We start from the raw sequence: 19,168 nt of genomic DNA, 5'->3' as shown, positions 1-19,168 counted from the left end.
GAACCATTTAGGGTTCTAGATAGCACCTTTCTTTCTAAGAATGATTCTTCTCCCTCCCTCCCTGTTTGAGTCTCTCAAATGTCATGATGCCATGTGATTTACAGTGCCTTAAGGTCACTGTTGAAAAAAGACCATGACATATTTTAGATCCCCTTAGATAAGACAAACATTACTACATACGGGCAATAAATTTCACTGACACTTATGGCAATGTTTTGTCAACAGATGCCGGAGCTGCAATGACTAGGTCTTCACAACAACTAATTCCATGCATAAAAGACCTACGTATTGCTGGTGTTAATGCTGTCTGAATATAGGCCAACAATGTATAAGTCCTCACACTTGAACCCCTTTTCCCCCATATCAACAGTGTGGGTCTATTACAGACATGGGAAGACTTTGTGGTGTAAAAGAGCACAGATCTGTGCAAATAATAACATGAACCTTATTATGATCTATAACCTCATTTTAACAGATATGTGCTATTTTCAATAGTGTCAAATAGATGGTTTGTAGATGTTCAGTAGATCAAATATCTATCAACAACATTTAAACTAACTATCCACTCTAACCATAGACCTAACTTAACCCTTATCATAATGTCTATAATAATAAAAGTTCCAAACTAACTATTGAGACGAGATAGGCCTCTACCTTGCCACCGCCTGGACTCTCCACCATCACAAAAACATGCAGATTCTCACTATCTTTCCTGCCATCCACTTTTCTCTTTACCTCACTCTACCTTCATAATGAATGCAACCTATGTAAATTCAGAGGATTTCATCACTTTGTCATGCTTATCGTAACATTTCCCAACAGATATGCCAATAAACTTCATATATTACTACTTTGAACGCTATGGGGGTATAAAGTGCAAAAACAACAACGTATCCCATTATCAACAACATACTATCTTACGTAGGGAACCAGCCTATGGGAGTACTAGAGAGTCTGTCTCGTCGATGACAGGAAGAACACTGACCAATATAGATACACAGAAGTCCAAAGAGGACACTAGCTATACAACAGTACTGAAGCTTATGATATGTAGGACCTGCTTACCTGGCTTCTTGGCTTCGGGCATAGCTGCGATAGTGTGTCTCTCTTCCTTCGACTGTGTCTCCCTCACTCCTTGTCTGTTAGTGTCTGCTTTTCCTCCTTCATCCCTTTTTATTCCCTCCTCCCTCTCCACTTCAGTCCCCCTCTCCAGGAAAAGACTGTCAGATGACACCTAGAGGGGATCCAGGAGCTCTGAGGAAAGAAGGAAGGGGTAGAGGGTGAGAAGGAAAAGAAGACAACATAGAGGTGAATGGGGGTTGGATGCAGTAATGAAGAGGATGACCGGGCTGGAAACTGTTAATTGGTTAACACGGTAGGGCAGGAGCCAGCCCATTACCTAATTGATTTACCCACAGATTAGCATTGATTGACAGGTTGATTGTCTGACTGTTCTCTATATCACTTTTGACTGTCTAACACAAGACACCTTAGGCAAGTTTCCATTGACCCAGGTTTATCCAACAAAATCAGTGGAGCCCCACCTGTTTAGTGAAGACATCAAAACTATGAAATAACACATATGGAATCATGTCATAACCAATTTTGTTTTCATCAAATCAAAATATATTTTAGATTCTTCAAAGTAGCCACCCTTTGCGTTGATGACAGCTTTGCACACTCTTGGCATTCTCTCAACCAGCTTCAAGAGGGATGCTTTTCCAACAGTCTTGAAGGAGTTCCCATATATGCTGAGCACTTGTAGGCTGCATTTCCTTCACTCTGCAGTCCAACTCATCCCAAACCATCTCAATTGGGTTGAGGTGGGGTGATTGTGGAGGCCAGGTCATCTGATGCAGCACTCCATCACTCTCCTTCTTGGTCAAATAGCCCTTACACAGCCTGGAGGGGTGTTTTGGGTCATTGTCCTGTTGAAAAATAAATGGTAGGCCCACTAAGCTCAAACCAGATGGGATGGCGTATCGCTGCAGAATGCTGTGGTAGCCATGCTGGTTAAGTGTGCCTTGAATTCGAAATAAATCACTGTCGGTGTCACTAGCAAAGCTCCCCCACACCATCACACCTTCTCCTCCATGCTTCACGGTGGGAACCACACACAAGGAGATAATTCGTTCACCTACTCTGCATCTCACAAAGACACGGTGGTTGGAACCAAAAATCTACAATTTGGACTCATCAGACCAAAGGACAGATTTCCACCGGTCTAATGTCCTTTGCTCGTGTTTCTTGGTCCGATTCACACAGTCTCCTTTGAACAGTTGATGTTGAGTTATGTCTGTTACTTGAACTCTGTGAAGCATTTATTTGGGCTGCAATCTAAGATGCAGTTAACTCTAATAAACATATCCTCTGCAGCAGAGGTAACTCTGGCTCTTCCTTACCTGTGGCGGTCCTCATAAGAGCCAGTTTCATCATAGCGCTTGATGGTTTTTGCAACTGCACTTGAAGAAACTTTCAAAGTTCTTGAAATATTCTGGATTGACTGACCTTCATGTCTTAAAGTAATGATGGTCTGTCGCACACCTGTTAATTGAAATACATTCCAGGTGACAACCTCATGAAGCTGGTTGAGAGAATGCTAAGAGTATGCAAAGCTGTCATCAAGGCAAATGAGTGGCTACTTTGAAGAATCTCAAATGTAAAATATATTTTGATTTGTTTAACACTTTTTGGGATACTACATAATTCCATATGTATTATTTGCATATTTGTAAAGAACAGCTGGTACCCAAAATCTAAGGAAGTCTCTAGATTTTGCTCGCCTGAAGTAGAGTATCTCATGATAAGCTGTAGACCACACTATTTGCCAAGAGAGTTTTCATCTATATTTTTTGTGGCTGTTTATTTACCAACACAGACGGATGCTGGCACTAAGACCGCACTCAGTCAGCTGTATAAGGAAATAAGCAAACAGGAAACCTCACACCCAGAGGCGGCACTCCTAGTGGCCGGGGACTTTAATGCAGGGAAACTTAAATCTGTTTTACCTCATTTCTATCAGCATGTTAAATGCGCAACCAGAGGGAAAAAATTCTAGATCACCTGTACTCCACACACAGAGACGCATACAAAGCTCTCCCTTGCCCTCCATTTGGCAAATCTGACCACAATTCTATCCTCCTGAATCCTGTGTATAAGCAAAAATTAAAGCAGGAAGCACCAGTGACTTGGTCAATAAAAAAGCGGTCAGATGAAGCAGATGCTAAACTACAGGACTGTTTTGCTAGCACAGACTGGAACATGTTCCCGGATTCTTTTGATGGCATTGAAGAGTACACCACATCAGTCACTGCCTTTATCAATAAGTGGTTCGAGGACGTTGTCTCCACAGTGACTGTACGCACATACCCCAACCAGAAGCCATTGATTACAGGCAACATTCGCACTGAGCTAAAGAGTAGAACCGCCGCTTTCAAGGTGCGGGACTCTAACCAGGAAAGCTTATAAGAAATCCTGCTATGCCTTCTGACAAACCATCAAACAGGCAAAGCGCCAATACAGGACTAAGATCGAATCGTACAACACCGGCTCCGACGCTTGTCTTATGTGGCAGGGCCTGCAAACTAATACAGACTACAAAGGGAAGCACAGCCACGAGCTGTCCAGTGACACAAGCCTACCAGATGAGCTAAATCACTTCTATGCTCGCTTCAAGGCAAGCAACACTGAGGCATGCATGACAGCATCAGCTGTTCCGGACGACTGTGTGATCACGCTCTCCGTTGCCGACGTGAGTAAGACCTTTAAACAGGTCAGCATTCACAAGGCCGTGGGGCCAGACGGATTACCAGGACATGTGCTCCTGGCATTTGCTAACCAACTGGCATGTCTCTTCACTGACATTTTCAACATGTCCCTAACTGAGTCTGTAATACCAACAGACCACCATAGTCCCTGTGCCCAAGTACACTAAGGTAACCTGCCTAAATGACCACAGACCCGTAGCACTCACATCCGTAGCCATGAAGTGCTTTGAAAGGCTGGCATTGGCTCATATTATCACCATTATCTCAGAAATCCTAGACACACACCAATTTGCATACCGCCCAAACAGATCCACAGATGATGCAATCTCTATTACACTCCACACTGCCCTTTCCCACCTGGACTACAGCTCAGCGTTCAACACCATAGTGCCCTCAAAGCTCATCACTAAGCTAAGGATTCTGGGACTAAACACCTCCCTCTGCAACTGGATCCTGGACTTCCTGACGGGCCGCCCCCAGGTGGTGAGGGTAGGTAGCAACACATCCGCCACGCTGATCCTGAACACTGGAGTCCCTCAAGGGTGTGTGCTCAGTCCCCTTCTGTACTCCCTGTTCACACACGACTGTGTGGCCAGGCACGACTTAAACACCATCATTAAGTTTGCAGACGACACAACAGTGGTAGGCCTGATCACCGACAACGACGAGACAGCCTAAAGGGAAGAGGTCAGAGACCTGGCCGAGTGGTGCCAGAATAACAACGTACAGTGCCTTGCAAAAGTATTCATCCCTCTTAGCATTTTTTCTATTTTGTTGAATTACAACCTGTAATTTAAATGGATTTTTATTTGGATTTCATGGAATGGACCTGAACTGCTACTATAGATCTGACCCGAGTGGACTGAATGATCCATATTAGAGGTTGACACTTGATTATTTTAACACTAAAATTCTAATTTGAGATACAAGTTAAGGACCATACACCAACTGGTGCACCCACTCTGATCTTCCAAGGTTCTTAACTTCTCAGTAGGGGCTCATAAGATATTAATGGGTGATTCCTCACAAACTACAACAAAAGAAGGTGATTTCAGAGATTTCCACAAAATGTAATCCATAGAAGGGTCTTTTGGAAGGATTGTTGACACCAATTGTTGCTTTGTAGCAGCTACAGATGAAACATTATTGAGTCTTAAAGGAGGCCTGGGTAAGGCCAAAATGTCAAAAATATTCTAAATTCAATTAATTATTTCTCAATTATGCGTTAAGATAAAAATGTCAAATATATGTCAACAATCCTTACTCTGTGGATTAAATTACATGAAAATCTTATTTCGCTCTAGTTTCGTAATGCATCCAGATTATTCTTTTTGAAGGTCATTCTACAGTTTCACATGAAGGGACATGCTGTGTACATGGTGCTGATTGTCCTAAGAATAGTATGGAGGGGTGTACAGGGAGGCAGTACCATTGTCTGAGAGTGGTGACAGAGAGTGATGTGCAGCCCCAGCGAGAGGGAATGGATTCAAAGCAAGAATTTGAGAGAATCACATTGCAGGGGATTTGCTATGTCCCATAAGCAACGCTCACACATTCAGACAGAAACAGGAATCCTGGGAAGGAAGGTAAAATAAACAGGTTTCAAGTGAAACAGGATGGTACATGACTACACTCCTGGGCCTTTTGCTTGTATTGCATGTGTGACAATGTGAGTATCTGTGTAGACCATTTACTATTATGCTCGCACTCACTCTCTATGTCACAGCAAATAATATATTTGAAGTCCATAATATACATAATTAGTCTCACGGATAACCCTAGGCCTATAAATTATTTTGTAAAAGAAGGGTAATATATTAAGACAGTGAAATTAAAACGCAAAGAATGGGAGCTCAACACATTATGTTTTGAACAAGACTAATCACATGTTCTTCAATAAGTCACAAGAACACTTAGTTTTTTACATTTGTTTGATGTTCTGCTTTTAGCGTCTGTGCGTCCTTTGTTGTGTTTTATTGTTTTATCAAATTTCCCCTTTGGGAGATTAATAAAGTACTATCTTATTCAACTTTTTTAAACAAAATAAAACATTTATTCAATTACACGCTAACCACATGTTTACAAAAATGCTTGCATCCTACATTGAGGAACTGTAATGTATTTGTTTTTTTAATGACCTGACTACGTCATAGAGGAACAATTGTCCAGACAGAGGGTTGAGTTTACGAGTGATTAACCTAACTTCACACAGGTTACTGTTTGGCCGTAGCCCACGCCAAATAAATGAAGGACAATCAAATCAAATCAAATTTTATTTGTCACATACACATGGTTAGCAGATGTTAATGCGAGTGTAGCGAAATGCTTGTGCTTCTAGTTCCGACAATGCAGTAATAACCAACGAGTAATCTAGCTAACAATTCCAAAACTACTACCTTATACACACAAGTGTAAAGGGATAAAGAATATGTACATAAAGATATATGAATGAGTGATGGTACAGAGCGGCATAGGCATGATGCAGTAGATGGTATCGAGTACAGTATATACATATGAGATGAGTATGTAAACAAAGTGGCATAGTTTAAAGTGGCTAGTGATATATTTTACATCAATTCCCATCAATTCCCATTATTAAAGTGGCTGGAGTTGAGTCAGTGTGTTGGCAGCAGCCACTCAATGTTAGTGGTGGCTGTTTAACAAGCGGATGGCCTTGAGATTGAAGCTGTTTTTCAGTCTCTCGGTCCCAGCTTTGATGCACCTGTACTGACCTCGCCTTCTGGATGATAGCGGGGTGAACAGGCAGTGGCTCGGGTGGTTGTTGTCCTTGATGATCTTTATGGCCTTCCTGTGACATCGGGTGGTGTAGGTGTCCTGGAGGGCAGGTAGTTTGCCCCCGGTGATGCATTGTGCAGACCTCACTACCCTCTGGAGAGCCTTACGGTCGTGGGCGGAGCAGTTGCCATACCAGGCGGTGATACAGCCCGACAGGATGCTCTCGATTGTGCATCTGTAGAAGTTTGTGAGTGCTTTTGGTGACAAGCCAAATTTCTTCAGCCTCCTGAGGTTGAAGAGGCGCTGCTGCGCCTTCTTCACGATGCTGTCTGTGTGGGTGGACCAATTCAGTTTGTCTGTGATGTGTACGCCGAGGAACTTAAAACTTACTACCCTCTCCACTACTGTTCCATCGATGTGGATAGGGGGGTGTTCCCTCTGCTGTTTCCTGAAGTCCACAATCATCTCCTTAGTTTTGTTGACCTTATTTTCCTGACACCACACTCCGAGGGCCCTCACCTCCTCCCTGTAGGCCGTCTCGTCGTTGTTGGTAATCAAGCCTACCACTGTTGTGTAGGCTTGATTATATTTTACAATCTATAAAACAACCGTGACCTCCTCTTGTGAAGGCCAGACATAAGAGAAAGAACAATGGCTAAACCTTGTCTCAACTTCCAATGCTCCATCCCCCTGCCCAACCCCCCTCCACGCCACTCCGCCAACCGCCAGGATGCCCAGCATCAGAACATTACAGGCATTCCCGTGATTGGCATATAGCAGGTTGATTGGCATGTTGGACCCCGCGAACACTGGGTACTGGTAAGTTCAATACAACCAGCTAATAGCCTAACACACACATGACACGTCTGTGCGTGTCGCTACAATACATCAAATCAAATCAAATTTTATTTGTCACATACACATGGTTAGCAGATGTTAATGCGAGTGTAGCGAAATGCTTGTGCTTCTAGTTCCGACAATGCAGTAATAACGAACAAGTAATCTAACTAACAATTCCAAAAAAACTACTGTCTTATACACAGTGTAAGGGGATAAAGAATATGTACATAAGGATATATGAATGAGTGATGGTACAGAGCAGCATAGGCAAGATACAGTAGATGATATCGAGTACAGTATATACATATGAGATGAGTATGTAAACCAAGTGGCATAGTTAAAGTGGCTAGTGATACATGTATTACATAAGGATGCAGTCGATGATATAGAGTACAGTATCTACGTATGCATATGAGATGAATAATGTAGGGTAAGTAACATTATATAAGGTAGCATTGTTTAAAGTGGCTAGTGATATATTTACATCATTTCCCATCAATTCCCATTATTAAAGTGGCTGGAGTAGAGTCAGTGTCATTGACAGTGTGTTGGCAGTAGCCACTCAATGTTAGTGGTGGCTGTTTAACAGTCTGATGGCCTTGAGATTGAAGCTGTTTTTCAGTCTCTCGGTCCCAGCTTTGATGCACCTGTACTGACCTGGATGACAGCGGGGTGAACAGGCAGTGGCTCGGGTGGTTGATGTCCTTGATGATCTTTATGGCCTTCCTGTAGCATCGGGTGGTGTAGGTGTCCTGGAGGGCAGGTAGTTTGCCCCCGGTGATGCGTTGTGCAGACCTCACTACCCTCTGGAGAGCCTTACGGTTGAGGGCGGTGCAGTTGCCATACCAGGCGGTGATACAGCCCGCCAGGATGCTCTCGATTGTGCATCTGTAGAAGTTTGTGAGTGCTTTTGGTGACAAGCCGAATTTCTTCAGCCTCCTGAGGTTGAAGAGGCGCTGCTGCGCCTTCCTCACGATGCTGTCTGTGTGAGTGGACCAATTCAGTTTGTCTGTGATGTGTATGCCGAGGAACTTAAAACTTGCTACCCTCTCCACTACTGTTCCATCGATGTGGATGGGGGGGTGTTCCCTCTGCTGTTTCCTGAAGTCCACAATCATCTCCTTAGTTTTGTTGACGTTGAGTGTGAGGTTATTTTCCTGACACCACACTCCGAGGGCCCTCACCTCCTCTCTGTAGGCCGTCTCGTCGTTGTTGGTAATCAAGCCTACCACTGTTGTGTCGTCCGCAAACTTGATGATTGAGTTGGAGGCGTGCATGGCCACGCAGTCGTGGGTGAACAGGGAGTACAGGAGAGGGCTCAGAACGCACCCTTGTGGGGCCCCAGTGTTGAGGATCAGCGGGGAGGAGATGTTGTTGCCTACCCTCACCACCTGGGGGCGGCCGTCAGGAAGTCCAGAACCCAGTTGCACAGGGGGGGTCGGGGTCGAGACCCAGGGTCTCGAGCTTGATGACGAGCTTGGAGGGTACTATGGTGTTGAATGCCGAGCTGTAGTCGATGAACAGCATTCTCACATAGGTATTCCTCTTGTCCAGATGGGTTAGGGCAGTGTGCAGTGTGGTTGAGATTGCATCGTCTGTGGACCTATTTGGGCGGTAAGCAAATTGGAGTGGGTCTAGGGTGTCAGGTAGGGTGGAGGTGATATGGTCCTTGACTAGTCTCTCAAAGCACTTCATGATGACGGATGTGAGTGCTACGGGGCGGTAGTCGTTTAGCTCAGTTACCTTAGCTTTCTTGGGAACAGGAACAATGGTGGCCCTCTTGAAGCATGTGGGAACAGCAGACTGGTATAGGGATTGAATGAATATGTCCGTAAACACACCGGCCAGCTGGTCTGCGCATGCTCTGAGGGCGCGGCTGGGGATGCCGTCTGGGCCTGCAGCCTTGCGAGGGTTAACACGTTTAAATGTCTTACTCACTTCGGCTGCAGTGAAGGAGAGACCGCATGTTTTCGTTGCAGGCCGTGTCAGTGGCACTGTATTGTCCTCAAAGCGGGCAAAAAAGTTATTTAGTCTGCCTGGGAGCAAGACATCCTGGTCCGTGACTGGGCTGGGTTTCTTCCTGTAGTCCGTGATTGACTGTAGACCCTGCCACATGCCTCTTGTGTCTGAGCCGTTGAATTGAGATTCTACTTTGTCTCTGTACTGGCGCTTAGCTTGTTTGATAGCCTTGCGGAGGGAATAGCTGCACTGATTGTATTCAGTCATGTTACCAGACACCTTGCCCTGATTAAAAGCAGTGGTTCGTGCCTTCAGTTTCACACGAATGCTGCCATCAATCCAAGGTTTCTGGTTAGGGAATGTTTTAATCGTTGCTATGGGAACGACATCTTCAACGCACGTTCTAATGAACTCGCACACCGAATCAGCGTATTCGTCAATGTTGTTGTCTGACGCAATACGAAACATCTCCCAGTCCACGTGATGGAAGCAGTCTTGGAGTGTGGAGTCAGCTTGGTCGGACCAGCGTTGGACAGACCTCAGCGTGGGAGCCTCTTGTTTTAGTTTCTGTCTGTAGGCAGGGATCAACAAAATGGAGTCGTGGTCAGCTTTTCCGAAAGGGGGGCGGGGCAGGGCCTTATATGCGTCGCGGAAGTTAGAGTAACAATGATCCAGGGTCTTTCCACCCCTGGTTGCGCAATCGATATGCTGATAAAATTTAGGGAGTCTTGTTTTCAGATTAGCCTTGTTAAAATCCCCAGCTACAATGAATGCAGCCTCCGGATAAATCGTTTCCAGTTTGCAGAGTTAAATAAAGTTCGTTCAGAGCCATCGATGTGTCTGCATTTCTGACATTTAGGCCTAAGCATTATTGAATTGTGAGGGTTGGCGTTTCACACCTGAGTCACCAAAGATTTGGCCTTCCTTTCGTTTTTCAATTTTCTGTTTTAGACATTTCAACAGTCCTGCATGAAGTTTGCTATCAACGCTACTCTATAGCCACCTGCAGTTTACTATAGGTCAGTGCTCTTTCTCCAGTATACTACGTCATCGCGTAACATTGTAGTTCCATGTTTACTTTGACGCACGGTCCGACAAAATGGCTTCAGTTCCACGGTCGTTTTTGTTACTGTCAATTATTCCCACAATACTTATATTGTGTGCTGATTTTGCGTGTTGCAACACTGGCAGAAAGGTATGTCAAAACCACTTTTTTTTTTTCTTTGCCAATATCTAATTCCATTAACTTAGACAACTAGTGTGCTTGCTGTTAGCTCTTGCTAATCGTCCGACCTTAGCTAACTAGCCAAATGAGTTAATGAAGACAACACATGAATGCAAAACAGCTGTTCAATATGCATCAAATACAGCGTTACTTACTGTGCAGATAATGTTTTCACCAACGTCTATCAAACATGCAACGTTGGCTAAGTAGGCAGCAAAATTAGCGTTATAGTAACGCTAGCTAGATTGATATTGTGTTGTTTAGCTAGCCGTAGTTAGCTAGCTAACGTTATCTAGGTAGGTGGTTTTGACAGCCTTGGTGGTGGTGCTCAATCTGTCACGCCATGGTAGTCATTTGTAATGTTGCGCGGATGTGTTCAACACATACGCACTGTAAATCAAGCCAAGAAGAATTCGGGTCAATACCACTATCTCATCTTACATCTGAACTGCTCATTGTAAAGTGTTCCCAGGGTATATATCTATATTACAGCATCCAATGGGGCCCTATCTAACGTTAGCCTACTGCACGTTTTGTTCCTTCTTGCTGCAGCACTTCTATTGAAAAATGTTCTACCCCCAACTTTCAAAAGCCAATCAAATTAGTTATGCAGCCCATAGTGCAGATCTGCCCTGGGAACTGCCAATGCAGTAAGTAAAACTACTAGCCAGAATAGATTCCGATCCTACGCTTGTTTACATCTGCGTTGGGGTTCGGATAGTTTCGATTCTTGCTTAGGTTAATACACCACGGGGGATGAGAAAATGCGTTACACTTCAAAATGTCCCATTATCCCAACTGTTACACCACCGAGAAGAATGAAGGACTGCTAATCAAAGTAAACCATCATATTGGTGTTGAGAACAATGCGGCTGAGGCAGCAGCTAGTTAGAGGAGAAAACAGCCCTTGCCTTAATTGTCTAAGAAAAATGAGGAGAGAGGAAACGCCAAATTAATTAGGTCTAGCCTCACTGTTAAATGTAAGACAGATCCTGCTTCTGTTGCCTATTTGAGTGTTTAGTTGATAGCCTACTGATTCTGTGAGCACCAACAATTTCACAAATTCTGCTGTTTTTAATCTTTGCTATGCTGTAATAAAGGCTTTACACTTAAAAAAAAAAAATTAGACCAGCCTCTCTGGCATTATTTATAATGTATTTTTTGCCCTGTTCCAAATTGACCGAAAAAATATATTTATGATAATAATAACCCCTTTTCCTTGATCTCCTTCATATTGTTATTATTATTATGGTCATCCTTATAATAATAAGTCCTGTCATTATCATGAGCAGGCATAGTATAGCAACCTCGTATAACCACCATCAAGCTTTAGGCCAAAGAGTGCATCCTGTTTAGTCTTAATACCATAACTTACTTAGGCCTATATACTTATATAGGCTACTGCATCACTCAATCATTTATCCGTTCATGTCATCACACAGCAATGGAATCGAGCATTTTAGTTTTAAAATAACAAGCAATGATTTAATTAATAATTAGCGTAAACAATAAATAGGCCTAAACCGTTTCATTTCGGAAATGCATTCACAAATGATTTTAGTCTTTGCTGTAATAAAGGCTTTACAAAAAAACATTACAACAGACTAATTTATTTAGTGTTGTTTACATTGTTCGAAACAGTCAGGAAAATTATATTGTAGTCTAATGGCACCTGTTTGGCACACACAGGACTAATATGCACGCAGCGCTTGCTCCATACCATCTTTTTCTTGATCTCCAGTATTTTCCACAACTAGCAAAATTTATTCCACCCATCTGGCTTCCCCTTTACCTCCTGCCCAACCAGTAAACGTTCCCCTGCTTCAAGTTTATTTGTCACGTCCTCTGCATTCATTTTGCTGTCACATGTGTTAAGGTGTACAGAGTTTGTTATAACCAATTTATTGATGTGATTATGATATGCTATAGGTCAGTCCCTATTGGTCACGTGATTGCGAAGCATACATATGTCACATAAAGAGAGCACAGGTTGAGGGAATAGGGATAGTTTTTCCGAAACAAATGAGGAATTTCGGTAACAGAACTTTTCAGTCAGAAATGGCTGTAATTATGTTGCAGCTTCAGCAACACAGACAGTGATATACACACTGATGTTCTGTGGTGGTCTCTGCAGCAGGAAGGAGAGAGAGACAACACTATACACACTGATGTTCTGTGGTGGTCTCTGCAGCAGGGAGGAGAGAGAGACAACGGGTGCTAGTCACACAGTCATTCACTGTCTCTTTTTTTTGTAACACAGAGCAGCAAATCTGAGCCAGGCAGCACAATCAAATCAATTGCGGTCGGACTCCCTCTAGTCATTTGTGTCTTAACTATTTCATCAAACAGTTCGCTTAAAGCATCAGACAGGCTCTGTGCATATAGTTGAAACATATAGGATGTGTCAATCGATTGGTCGAAAGAACAGACAACTCTTGGTCGACCAATATTTTATTTTAGTCGGGGGGACAGCAAAGGAGCTGATTGGCTGACAGACACTGCCATTAAAAAATAAATTCTCGGTCTAACATTTGGGATAATTGGACAATTCCTAGTACAACACATCTGTGGATTGAGGTACGTTTTCCAAGCCATATCTCGCTCCAGCTCCGCAGTGTCTTAATCTAAACAGTAAGCTTGTTTCACCACAGTGTACCTGTAAGCAAGAGTCAGAATCTATTCTTTCTAGTAAAACTGCATCTATTTCCTTCTCTGCAGACTGGTGATGGGCTGGACACAGACTTCAGTGGATTCTCTGTCCCTCTTGAGCATTCCTTTCAAGTTGGTGAGTATGTATTGTCTAACTGATACGTTATTCTTCAAGGTTCTATTTACCAAATTAGGGAGATATCAAGGTCATGATTTTGGTGATCATCGTGTGTTGTTATACCATTTCTTTCTTTCAGATGATGTGTCTCGGTTCCGTATGCGTGGAGCTCTGCAGTTAAGGGGTGGGAGGGAGACCAGTGTGTCCCTCTCCCAGAGCCAGCTATCAGAGGAGGACAGGAACACTCTGAAGGTGGGAGAGGAAGGTAGAGGCAGATGTGGTTTGGAGTTTACTGTCAGCAGTCAGGATTTTGTTCTGAATCTGTATCCCTCCTGTCCCTCTGACTTAGGAAGTGGCTGCTGTGGATGGTCTGTACAAAATCCGAGTGCCCAGAGTGTCTTTGACAGACAGGCAGACAGAGCGCCAGATGGATGGCTACCTGACGGCGTTCGTCAGAGCGGTATGTGTGTCTCACCCTCATAGCAAGCTGAAATTAAAAAGACAACACACCTCATTGGTATTTTCTTTTGTAAACATATCTGTTTCTTCTCTGTCTCCCTCAGTGCTCTTTAGTTGAGTCCCACCTCAGCGATGTCATCACCCTCCACACGGATGTCTCAGGCTACCTCATCGGCGTTTCCATAGTGACCATTCCAGGCGCGTGTCGGGGGACAGAGGTGGAGGACGAAGTTGATCTGGAGGCCTTTAACACTACGCTGACCATCATAGCGCCTACCAATGCACCCCAGTGAGTCATCAGTCCTTATTGATGTTCTTTCTGGTCACAGAAATATGGTTCTGGCTTTATCAAATCTTAATTTGATTTGATTTTCTAACTCTTTTGGGTCGACTTCAACCTTTCTCTTTCTCTGTCTAACAATATCCTTCATCATCCTCTCCCCCAGGCCGGAGACTGCTCTGTTTATTGAGCGCATGGACATAGAACATGAAAAGAGAGGCAAGCCACAGGAGCAGAAATCCTTCTTTGCCAAATATGTAAGTGTGCATAGACATCTGTGGTTTGTGTCCTGCACTGTGTCATTATGACCGTCTATTGGGTCTATCCCTGGGCTCTTCAAGTCTTTTAAACTCCACTCTGCTGTTCAGTCTTGAGCTGCTCTGTTCCATTATATATATACACTAAGTGTACGAAACATTAGGAACACCTGCTCTTTCCATGACAGACTGACCAGGCGAATCCAGGTGAAAGCTTTGATCCCTTATTGTCACTTGTTAAATCCACTTCAATCAGTGTAGATGAAGGGGAGGAGACAGGTTAAAGAAGGATTTTTAAGCCTCGAGACAATTGAGACATGGATTGTGTATGTGTGCCGTTCAGAGGGTATATGGGCAAGACAAAATATTTAAGTGACTTTGAACATGGTATGTAGGTGCCAGGCGCACCGGTTTGTGTCAAGAAATGCAACGCTGCTGGATTTGTCCGCTCTCAACACTTTCCCGTGTATATCAAGAATGGTCCACCGCCCAAAGGACATCAACACTTTCAACACCTTGTAGATAGGGCTGTGGCAGTAATGAAATTTCATAAGCCGGTGATTGTCAAGCAAATAACTGTCGGTCTCACGGTAATTTACCGTTAATTAACATAAACACATTTAGCATCTCCTGTCTTCCACGCACAGCCTACAAGCAACTGATGGAGATCTTTGGAACATCTACATTTTAAAATGCAATATAGCCTACACCTTCACAATAAATCCATTATTTATTTTAGACAGGTCTAAAGAAACATGACATGAAGAAAATGTGGTCTATTTCAGAACAGGGTAGCATACTCTGAGTGTTAGGCCCTGATCTGGCTATGCCATGTGGCTGTGGGCTGCACTAGTTGATTTAGCAGACAAGATTTGCTAGAATTCCGTGGCATTATTTGATATGATTTTATAATATGAAGAATAAAATAGAAAGGATATTTTGATTTGAGGGAGTGCGCACATGCGGCTATTCTGTGTTGAGCAATTAACAAAGAAACAGGTACTCCTTAATTTAGAGATTTATGTAACTTTAGTTGTGATACAAATGTTGGACTATATGTGTTGATTTTTAATACATTCTAAGGCTGCATGATGCGACTAATGATGATTTGAAAAAAGTCGCATGAAAGGCATGAGCTCTGCTTTGTTTCTTGCGTAGGTTGTACACATCAGTCTTTCATTCACAATTTGACAAGCACTTGATAATGCCTCGAATTTCCTGGTGGCATCCCCTTTGTGTGGCCGTACTGCTCCTTAAAAAATCCATGCCATTGCCACCAGTGGTCGTTGTGCCCTTGGGCTGAATATAATAATTATAATTCCCTTCTCCCGGCTGCATGATCCAAAGCACCTCTCACTCAAATGGCTCTCCGTCACGTGATCATGTCTTTCTCACAGGCTACAAGTGAAGACAGACACTTTGGGGACGCCACTGCGTACGTCCTTATCCAATTCCGAGGCACATATTGAAGATATTGGAAGAACTGTCCACATTTACTTTTCGTCAGTCAACAAGATGAGAAGGCCTAACGAATAGCAAAAGCACTAGACTATGTCAATCTACTATCCCCCATAGTACAAAAATGGACCTATTCTGTGCGAGAAATAAATATTCCCAAAATAGTCTGGGACAGTTGTGGGATGGGATAGATCCCAAATGAATACAACCACTAGCATCAAAAAAACATTTTTTAAGCAATGAAGCTGACACAACAGATCAGAACATTTAGTTTAAAATGTTGCTAAACTATTAGGCATTTCTTTACATTATAAGCGCAGCAATGCGCACATGGCAGTAGGCTAAAAGTGCGGCTGTCCATTAGTGGGATAATATCATTCTCAAAGGTGACCGCAAATGTGATTATGCATGTAATGCTTTTATTTATATATTTATAAAAATACACCTTATGGTGAAAATTGTCTTCCCCCAAACATGACTCACATGCTGCGTATGTATGCCAGTTAGGCTCTGAACCCGTTGTAAAGCTGATTTAATATGCATCATTTTCAGAAGTTATTTGGCCACTTTTGATATGGTTTGTATCACAACTAGGCTACATGAGGTGTGTGACTATGATTTGAAAGAGTCGCAAAAAAAGGCATGCGCTGTTTCTTTCCTTACTGCACACAAGCTGGGCATCATTCACAAGTGATAGACTAATATTATCACCCATCAGACTATTCTTGATTTATTCTTGTCTTTACATAACTAAATTTCACACATATTATTTAGTATTTGATTTAGAATGTACCATTATCCACGTGTCGGAACGGGCAGGGGGAAGAAATACATGTCATCTATGCACTTAAATAGCGAATAGAGGACGATTTTCACGTGGTTCATTTTCTTGCCAGCCAGGTCAGCTAATCTCCTGTTGTAAAGAGAAGCAATGTGCTTAATATTATGAAAGTTGATAAATAAATATAGTAGGCCTAGCCCATAGAAAGCTGACGGGATCCTCCTCTGTTTAAGAGGCCATCACACGCATGGGCTCAGATTACGTGTTTTGATTTTCGATTACATTTGCATTGATGTCAAAGTGATTAGAGGGACAGTAGAGAGCTGAGTACCAGGCAGTTAGCAAGTTTTGTAGGCTACTAATGATCAGCAGCAGCATAAGAGCTTGAAGAAGCCTAATTACCGTGACTAAACGGTCACGTGGAATTTGACTGAAATCATGACTAGTGATCGCCCGTGTGGCAGTAATGCGGTCACTGTAACAGCCCTACTTGTAGAGTCCATGTCCCAATGAATTGAGGCTGTTCTGAGGGCAAAGAGGGTGGTGCAACTGAATATTAGGAACGTGTTCCTAAGTTTGGTATACTCGGTGTATATGTGCATGTTGTTAGGTGTCTTTGTTTTGTCTAACCCTAGCCAATCCGGATATGTCCTGTCCTGAGGGGTATGCTACGATTTGAAGCTACTCAGGGTTTTCTAAAGCTAGCTAGCTTCAGTTAGCTTCACATTCCAGCTCAGGCTTTATCCGTACTCCGACGGTTGATATTGGTTGTCCGCCTGCCGCTAACTCTACGTATTTTAACACACAAAGCCGTCTTCCTCAAATGAAGGGGATGGTGACGCAATCTTTGCGAGAGGGAGGGAATCTGATTGCGTTGGTCCTCGACTCGCAGCTCAGACACTTCATTCAGGATAAATGGAGTTAGCCCTGAGTTAACCCGAATGGGAGTAGGGTAGTATCCCGAGTTTAACGCCGCTGACCAACGTTACCTCACTAACTGCTCCAACCGCATTCACAGTATAGGGCTCTGTGCTGTGTCGTTTTATGTGCTGTGCTTCCATTGCTGTGTTTGATTTAATCAGTGCTGTTGTCTGAGTTTGTGTTGCTGATTGTGACTGTGTCATTTGTTGACTCAGTGCTGTGCTGTGCCGTTTGTTGACTTCGTGCTGTGCTGTGTTCCAGTGGTATTTGATTCTGGGAGGTGCAATCTTCCTCATGGCCAGCAGTTCGGCACAACCCTCAGCAGGGGGAGCCGAAGAGCAGCAGAGCTGATTCCCACTCAAGTACTGTTCTCACTTTGGCTCATTCAGCAACTCACTCTGGGCTGTCAGCCTATGTCTGTGCCGCGCTCCGTGTCTCTTCTGCTTCTTGCAAGCTTATGTATATATGTGTTATACTGTTCACGGATTTGATTAACGCTAACATTTTTCACTAATCATTTTTCCTGTTTGTCCCTCCCTTCCTGTCCTTGTCATTCAAGGTCAATGCTAATGATCCAGTGCTAATGATCAGTTTTTTTTGTCACTGCAGACCTTTAATTAATCCAGGTGTGTCCCATTGATTAGTAATAAGCTGAAGCACTCTGGTAAAATAGGATTGGACAACATACACACCTTCATTGCTTAGATTATCACAGTTTAAGTAGCCAAAGTCACCACAGTCATTTTGTGCCTCCTTTTACACACTTGTCATTGGCATTGACCCTGAGTTGTGTCTCACTTCACTGTTCACCTCTCTCTCAGCCACTCTTTGTCCTTCTCTCGTTTGCTGAGTGAGGTGGACATTGAATGGGATGAAACTGTGGGACTGTTGTGCAGGAGCAGCATCACTAATCACAGCTTGTAGTCTTACCCTGAGTTAGATTAACATCTTGTAATCATTTGATAATAACATGAACTTCTGCCTTCCTCTCTCCAGTGGATGTACATTGTTCCCCTCGTTCTCTTCCTGATGATGTCAGGAGCTCAGGATCAGTCCGGGGGTGGAGCAGCTAATGGAGGAGGCCGATGATCGCCATGCCAACATGATTTATGTGGAGCAGTTTCTTCTACTTGTAAATAATTATGTAGAGAAATGCACACCATTCAACACACTGTTACACATAAACTAATATAGACAGATGAGCTAACCTTGAGAACGTATGTCATGAACTTCATTTTTAATATTGAATTGATGGGAAAAAATAAAATATTTATTACTACCTGATAACTGTGTCTGTCTGACTATGGTATTGATAGCCAGTATGATGCTGCTGAAAACATATTCAAGAGTGGGGTTGGTGGGGGACGCTGAGGGAAATGGGAGTTGTTTTCAGTCTTCTCTACTCCACTAGATGTCCTCTTTCTCTGCCCATCCAGAACAATGCCTTGTTGAAGATTTGTTCAACGTTAATGCAATTCAATGGAGGATGACAAAGGGAAATTGTCGCTTTCGTGAACATGTCACCATGCAGCATTTTGTTTGTGGTAATTCTTAAAAGTACTTTGTAATAGCTGTAGACAGTGTAATAAGGTGTATTTATTATGTGTTTAGCTATTGCAGTGTCAGAGAACTGTCATTCAGATCACATGTCCTGCCATTAATCTCTATTTTATTGCACGGCTTGACTGGCACGCATATTCAAGCGGGCACATAAAACC

At 43.2% G+C, this 19,168-nt stretch overlaps 2 protein-coding genes across 29 annotated transcripts in view; one reads left to right on the top strand and one right to left on the bottom strand.

Annotated features, from left to right (window-relative positions):
• Positions 1-1,205, bottom strand: part of mybpc2a (myosin binding protein Ca) — a 48,996-nt gene extending 47,791 nt beyond the window's left edge. For 10 of the 27 annotated variants that reach the window (XM_042327729.1, XM_042327733.1, XM_042327731.1 and 7 more), the window contains exon 1: positions 1,066-1,102. In XM_042327729.1, the coding sequence (XP_042183663.1) occupies positions 1,066-1,087 (22 nt within the window). In that variant the 5' untranslated portion in view covers positions 1,088-1,102. Of the gene's footprint in view, positions 1-1,065 lie in introns of all 27 variants that reach the window. The other 17 variants (XM_042327730.1, XM_042327735.1, XM_042327741.1 and 14 more) reach the window with 5 other exon arrangements.
• Positions 1,206-10,355: 9,150 nt separating this feature from the next.
• LOC112226199 (ER membrane protein complex subunit 10) lies at positions 10,356-18,734 on the top strand. 2 transcript variants are annotated; one of them, XM_024390544.2, is made up of 8 exons: positions 10,356-10,497; positions 13,246-13,312; positions 13,434-13,546; positions 13,644-13,754; positions 13,858-14,042; positions 14,200-14,290; positions 17,712-17,812; positions 18,447-18,734. In XM_024390544.2, the coding sequence occupies exons 1-7, from the start codon at positions 10,402-10,404 to the stop codon at positions 17,799-17,801; spliced, it is 753 nt and encodes a 250-aa protein (XP_024246312.1). In that variant the 5' UTR covers positions 10,356-10,401; the 3' UTR covers positions 17,802-17,812; positions 18,447-18,734. The 2 variants fall into 2 exon arrangements, with proteins under 2 accessions (XP_024246312.1, XP_024246310.1); XM_024390542.2 differs by lacking the exon at positions 17,712-17,812.
• The last annotated feature ends 434 nt before the right edge of the window (positions 18,735-19,168 follow it).

This window comes from Oncorhynchus tshawytscha, linkage group LG09 (genome assembly GCF_018296145.1).
Source record: "Oncorhynchus tshawytscha isolate Ot180627B linkage group LG09, Otsh_v2.0, whole genome shotgun sequence".
Taxonomy (NCBI): Eukaryota; Metazoa; Chordata; class Actinopteri; order Salmoniformes; family Salmonidae; genus Oncorhynchus; species Oncorhynchus tshawytscha.
The sequence above is the reverse complement of the archived record's forward strand: the minus strand, read 5'-3'. Positions and strand labels throughout refer to the sequence as shown.

What these genes read in the sequence shown, in the direction of transcription:
- LOC112226199 (XM_024390542.2), top strand. Translation starts at nt 10,402, where the DNA reads ATGGCTTCAGTTCCACGGTCGTTTTTGTTACTGTCAATTATTCCCACA. An exon ending in AGGACAGGAACACTCTGAAG is followed by an intron (nt 13,547 to 13,643) that starts GTGGGAGAGGAA and finishes CCTCTGACTTAG; the next exon opens with GAAGTGGCTGCTGTGGATGG. An exon ending in GCGCCTACCAATGCACCCCA is followed by an intron (nt 14,043 to 14,199) that starts GTGAGTCATCAG and finishes CCTCTCCCCCAG; the next exon opens with GCCGGAGACTGCTCTGTTTA.